The sequence below is a fragment of the Corvus brachyrhynchos genome, unplaced genomic scaffold, assembly GCF_000691975.1.
Source record: "Corvus brachyrhynchos isolate BGI_N302 unplaced genomic scaffold, ASM69197v1 scaffold70, whole genome shotgun sequence".
In the NCBI taxonomy this organism is placed as follows: domain Eukaryota; kingdom Metazoa; phylum Chordata; class Aves; order Passeriformes; family Corvidae; genus Corvus; species Corvus brachyrhynchos.
Window position 1 is genome coordinate 409,279 of NW_008236217.1, and position 6,700 is coordinate 415,978.

The 6,700-nt window shown below is 38.7% G+C and overlaps 1 protein-coding gene across 9 annotated transcripts in view; it reads right to left on the reverse strand.

Moving 5' to 3' along the window:
• The window catches only part of ACTN2 (actinin alpha 2), a 68,891-nt gene that overhangs the window by 23,542 nt on the left and 38,649 nt on the right, over positions 1 to 6,700 (reverse strand). For 5 of the 9 annotated variants that reach the window (XM_017745144.1, XM_008643268.2, XM_008643270.2 and 2 more), the window contains exons 8-11: positions 5,995 to 6,080; positions 3,259 to 3,351; positions 2,042 to 2,272; positions 761 to 908 (exon numbers count right to left, since the gene is read on the reverse strand). In XM_017745144.1, coding sequence (XP_017600633.1) covers positions 761 to 908; positions 2,042 to 2,272; positions 3,259 to 3,351; positions 5,995 to 6,080 — 558 coding nt within the window. Of the gene's footprint in view, positions 1 to 760; positions 909 to 2,041; positions 2,273 to 3,258; positions 3,352 to 4,790; positions 4,877 to 5,994; positions 6,081 to 6,700 lie in introns of all 9 variants that reach the window. The other 4 variants (XM_017745121.1, XM_017745147.1, XM_017745107.1 and 1 more) reach the window with 1 other exon arrangement.

Below are 6,700 nucleotides of genomic sequence, written 5' to 3' on the forward strand. Positions count from 1 at the left end.
AATAGGCTCTCAGGGCTGATAAATGCTGTAGTTTCCCTTCTAGTATCTGCTTGGCAGCCGTTTACAGCCTTGCATGCTTCCAGCAACTGTTAGAGGATGGACTCTGATTCACTTTCACAGTTTCAAAAGAATGTTGCTGGAAAAAGCCAGAAGCATGGCAGAAACAGCAAGACAGTCGTCAGGATGATAGAGCAGACCTATGTTTAATAGTCCCCAACAAAACTGAATGCCACTGTATGGTCCTACGGGTGTCACAACTACAGGTAAGGTTAGGTTACCATTAAAAGCCAGAACTATAAATGGCGTGTAATCGAGGGTTTGGAGCAAAGCAGACACGAGTCTATTGTCATGTAGCTTATCTGGACTATCCAGAACATCATGATGACCAAATAATAATAGAATACCTCCATTAATAATTTCACACTCAGCCAGTGGTATCACTGCATTCCTGGTTGGATTGCTGGTGTACAACTACATAGGAATACATCAGCAGTAATGGCCTCTATTCAAATGCAGAATATTCCCATTGAATCACTACCTCAACTATGATTTTTACAGTTACATCTCATTAGCAACATGCCAACAAGTTAGGATTGTGACTACAGTCAACAAAACCTGACATTTTATCTGTTATTATTTTACGTTGTCTGAAACTGTCCAAACTACTTATAAGTGAGTTCATGGCTGGCAAATACTCAGCACTGACAGTTCAACTTTGAACATTAAAATACTAAAAATGTTAAAAGGCATCTCTCCTCACCATATGCCCACTGTTCATGAGTGGAAGCCTTCTGCCTAAATTTCTCAGCCAAGTGTTCAAGTCTTTCCAGCCGTCGTATTTCATTCAGCAGCCACTCTTCATAGCCTTTCTCAGCTTGCTCAAGTCTCTGCCAAGCGCCGGCAATATCCTGTGAAGAGAATACATGGGAGAGATGGATGAAACTATAACCTCTTTTTATCTAAATTTACAGATTTTTGATTCCTTCACAATTTGGCTTCAAAAAGAGAAGTTTTTATGTTCAGATTTTGTAAAATCACAGAATCCGAGAAAATGTTGTGAGGCAGTTGTCTTTTAGTGCAGACACCTGCTTCTCATAGTGTGTTGCATTCAGATGGGGTCACAAAATGAGCCCCTATAGAAATGGTTTTTGAGCATGGTTATGTGTCCAATGTCTTCACAATATATTGCTTTTACCTCCATTTTACAATGTGTGTGTTCTTTTATGATATACCTATCTGTTATCAAAATGAAAGTGCTTTGCTTTCACAAGTTGACAATAGCAAAGTAATTAGTATCAAGAGGATTTGGTGCGTATTTTACCTGGAACACAAATTCATTTCACCTTCTGTAGTACACAAAGTTTTGTGAGCTTCCTTGCAATCTCAGAGACATGAGTGAGAAGCTGAAGTAACAGGGCCCTTATTTCCTGCATACGGGGAGTGGACAATGGCCCTTGTCAGACGGAGCAATTTTTTTTTGTTTATGAAATCTGAGAAACCAAAACACAATGATAGAGTAGAGTACGGAATCAGGTTTGCTATATTCAACGGGAAATGTTTTGACCCACAGTCAAGTCACAGTACTTATCAGCAGATGAGGATTCTTGGTACTGACTATTCTTATCTTCATAGACATAAGAAAAAAAGCAGAATTGAGAAATGCAGAAACATGTATTGAGCATTGTCTGTTTGTTTAAGTTTGATGACTAAAAGGTCAATGAAACCACTGAGTTTTGCTTAAATAAACAACCATTGGCCTCACTGATACAGGAGTATTGATAACACTGCCAAAGGAAGCTCTGTATCGTCTTGCATCTCCAGATAACTTGCTTTTGTGAAAGCCTTCAAAGAGGCAGGAGCATGCTTATTAGAAAGCAAGATTTAGAATGAAAGGGAATATGTAAAAAGCATTTGGTGTTGAAAAAGTGCAGCAAACTGATGTTTCTGAAGATGACTTAGAATTGCCCTTCAATCCTTCATGTTGACATTTTTGGAAGATCATTGATGAAGCAAACAGAATATTGATGCCTCCTTTACTTACTGAAACCATTTTCCCCTCTGATGGCATGAAAGCTGGCCGATTGCTGATTCTCAGTTTTGTCTGCAGGGTGTTGAAATTGATCTCCAACTGACATTTCTCTTGGACTTTGGGAGGCTTGTGTTTGCGGCGGTAGTCCCGGAAATCCTCTAATTTCTTCTGCATAGCCTGCATTGTTTTTTCTGGGGTCCTGTTTTCCAGCCAAGGAATTGTCCGGCGAATCCATTCTAAAAGCTTTCAAACCAACATAAACAAGTCAAATCAAGACAATGGAAAAACAATGAAGAAAAGGCTATCTTGAACATACAAATCTTAATTTTGTTCCATTTTAATATTATTCACTTCAGTTGGTACTGATGCCTTAATGGCAAGTAAACACAAGATATTCAAAGTTGAACAATACTTTTATAGCAAATTTGCACAGATATTCTAGGTATTTCTAGAAATACCCTGGTTTTCAGAAAGATTAAGACACATGTAAGGTGTCTCTAATTACTCAAAATCTGAGTTACCCAATATCATCTACCCCTTTCAAAAGTATTGGTCTTGGTTTTTCAGGTAGTCATAGTTATGGGATCAGGACAGAAACAGCCTCAAGTCATATAAAAATCTTCACTTGGAAGGCCATTAGTGCAAATTTAGATACAGAAAGTAGTGCTGTGACCTCAGTATGTTTTTGCAGGTTATGCATAAAAGATAACAAAGCTCTCACTTGTGCACTGTATATCTGTAGTCCTGCTCAGCAGATTTGCCATAAAACAAGAAAGGACAGGAGGAATACCTTCATCTGTACATTCATCTGCTGTCCGTGCTCACAGATGAATTGTGAACAACCTGACAGACCCTCTCCAGGTGTGCTTTGCAGTACAAAAAGCCAATGGGCTTGCTTGGAGTGACAGGATCTGTATGTTCCGCATGTGGTCAAGGATGGCTGTCTTCCAAGATTAGAGAGACAGGAAGCTTGGTCTTGGGGCAGACAGATGACACTTTTGGGCACGTTAACAAGACTGACTGACTCGCTGAAGGTCACACAGGAAGTCTGTGGCAAAGGAATTACCTAAAACTTGATATCCTGGGCACCTGGGCTTTGTAACCTGCCACTGTGAGATTTACCCTTCCAGTGTCTCCACTTTCCTGTCTTGAAGAGAGTGCATGAATCTTTCATCTTTCAATATTTCATGGACATAATTGTCACCACATTACACATAGAGCATCCTTACCTCACTTGCTAGTCTCTCATACTCTTCCATCAACCTCTCATTTTCCTGATTCACAGCAAGCACCTTACAGATCCGGTTAGCTGCAGTCTCAGCCTGTAAGACACAGCAAATAAACAGGACATATTCATAAACACATTCTGAGAAAGGTATAGGCTTGGAGAAAGAGAGAGAATGTGGCTGCTGCAAATAAAAGATCACATTCTTTTATAGTTGTTGATTTATGCTCCTAGATTGCTTAGATACTCATTTTCCCTCCTTCTGCAGCCATAGATTCCAAAGGCCTGAATGAGGCATGAATCAGCACAGAGGTCCCTTTGTTGTACAATGAAGCCTTACTATATAGTTGTCTAATAAATCTTTTCTTTTTAAAGACAACTTAGGCAAGTCTTAAAGATATCCTATTAGGTTATTTTTTAAAATCACATCCAAAAAGTATTAGATTTGTTAGCCACACTGGAAAGACACCACATGTGATGCAGGAGTCTCAGACCACTCTATATCTGCATATCATATGTACATACACCCTTGAGAACAAGTGCAGCTCAACCACTGACAGCAAATCTTCTCATGCCTTCTGACAAATTTATATGCGAAGGCACTGTGTAGCTCTGCCATATTTAAAATTTACTAGTTTGATATCACAGAGCAATACTTTCACACAAATATGACTCTGATGATCTAATCAAATAAATATTCATGTAGACTCCTGTGTTAAAGAGTATTTGGAATTCCCCTTTTGCACAAATAGCAAAACCTTCATACCCAGAAGTGAGAGAGTGCAACAGTGTAGTTGTGCTGTGGTAAGGTATAGGAGACCTAGCCAACAGGAAGGGAAATTCAGTCCTGAGGATGAAGGGAAAATATCAACTACTTTAAAGGTTCTTTATTTTTTTTAACATAAGTTTGGTTATGTCCATTTGTAGGCTAGAAATGTATGAAGCAGAAGAGTGGGAAATGCCACATTTATAAGTGACAATCTCACCGAAAACAGCTCTGCTGCTGTTATTCATGTCTTTTATACTAGCACTTTCATCCACAAATAATTCTGTTGGCTTCAGTGGGAACCAGGCACAAATACTGTGTTGGATGTCTTCTGTGCCCTTCTGTGTCTTTAGGCATCTTTGAAAATCTAGCCCTAAATTACTCAGCATAAGTAAGTCTCCATCTCCAAAAGTCAAACATTCTATTATGCAGTAAAACACATAAGATGTTGTAGCAACAAGCAACAACTCCACTTAACAATATCTTCAAACACATTTTTTCTGAAACAGTCCTTAAAATTTCCAAATAAAGACCCAAAATTAGAAGCAAAATCTCTATTTGAATTAAAGAAGTTAATTTGTTACACATTTAACTAAAACAGGTTTGAGAGTTGGTTAAAAACGAATATTAGTGCTCAAGTAATACTTGCAAATGTTAATTAAAACCACATAGTACTAAATTAGTTGTTTGGGGTTTTTTTAAATAAGCTAGTGGAAATGTGAAACAACCAATCAAAAACACAGCAACCTGAAGGGACAGTTGATTAATACCTGCTCTGCTCCAGCAAAAGCATGGTAGAAGCAGGACACATATGTCATGATAGCTCTCTCATCAGGTTTGGGAGTGTTCACAATATCTACAAGAGGGGGGAGAAGTTAAAATAGAACAGGAAAAAAAGGAATCGAGGAGTAGAAAATAGGAGGAATAAATAAATGCATAACTTCATGTCCTTCTTACTGTTTTCTTATCCATAGCTCTGTATTCTAGAAGCTCTACAAAGCTGTAATAAATTTAATGTTAGATTGAGGGGTGCTGACAGAATATAAAATACATTAAAAATCCAGTATAAGCTCATACAAAGAGGAGGATTTTTTTTAATAAGCTCGATCCTGCAGTATTGCCACAGGGGGAGTAACCTGAACAAGACTGACTGCTTAAGAACTGACACATGTATGTCTGGTGACTTGGATTGTGGGGGTTTTGACTAAGACACAGGAAAGGCAGACTACATTTCGATCTGGGGAGATGTTCACTGGAAGTTGCACCTGGATTAGTTACAACCTTAGCATTATATATCAGTATTCCTTATATTACCAGTACCTGAAGTATGCCCAACTCCAAACCGCCTTGCTTTTTAGAATTTTCCTTCTTTTCTTTATGACATGATTCCAGAGCTTGTCTGAGATGTCTATATATGTTTCTGTGTCTGTTTTGCATAGTAGCATCATGTTGCTGTTTGTACTTACCATTAAGCATTTAACATTTTAAAAACAATCCTGAAAACATAAGAGAAGGGTTTATTTTCTGAGCATGTTATGATGATTTTGACATCTGTAGCAGAAATAATATCCAGCAGAGAGAAGAAAGATGGCATTCTACTATTGAAATTTTTTTTCACTCTGCGTATTTTCACCTTGCATTTTTAATGGTGCTTCAAATGAATTCACACAATATCATTTAAAGGGAATATCATCCTCTATCCCATTCAGTCACCAGCTATCAAAAACCTACTGGATATTATTAGTAAATATGCAGAAAGATGAGACAGGAAGATTTGTTTCTATGGAACAAATGGATGGACTACTACTGGCTCTACTAAAACAGTGGCTCACAGAGAAAAGAGGCGACAGGAAATGAGCTCAGCTCTAAGATGCTGTTCTAGTAACTAGTGAGGAAAAGATCAGAAAAGGAAAAATTGCTGAAAGAAACAAGACAGAAGGTGAAGGATGAGATCTGATCCATCTACAATCTCACCTTCTGAGCACCAGCAAATGCATGGTAGTAACAGGAAACATAAGTCATAATGGCTCTTTCATCAGGTCTGGCAGTGTTTACTACATCTGTATGGAGAGAAGAGGGTTAACTGCTCAGAAATTCTCACAAGATACTTTCATCTGATTATGCTAATGGTGTCACCTCAGTGCTGTAAGGATTCCAAATAAATACACCATTACTCAGGTTGCATCTGTTTACTGATATGAGTGCAAAGCCACCTAAGCTTTAGGAATCAGCAAACAAAAAATACACAACTCTTCCTAAAATGGCAAAACATCTAAAGGCTGAGACTGTACAGAAGGGTATTGCTACCTTCTGGTTTGTGGAAACTTCCAAGCAGATGGCATGGCTGGCAGATCTACTGGGTTCAGCTTCGCTGCCACTCCAAAGCAACTTCATCTGAATCACTGCAATTATTGCAGAGCTAAACACAGCCACTGACAGTCACAGACTAGAACTGTACATAGTATCAGCACAGGGTCCCTGTGGCTGACAGGGTACTGGCATATATTGGAAACCTGTACAACTCCTGCAGTCCAGAAATACATTTTGTGCTAAGAAAAGCTTGGATAGTAGCAGTTCTGCAATCCCAGTGCCAGCCCATCTTTTTAGTTAACAGCATACATCACAGGAGGGTTTTGCTTGGCTGGCTAAAAATAGCTTTGTCCCTGCCATGGCAGGAAAG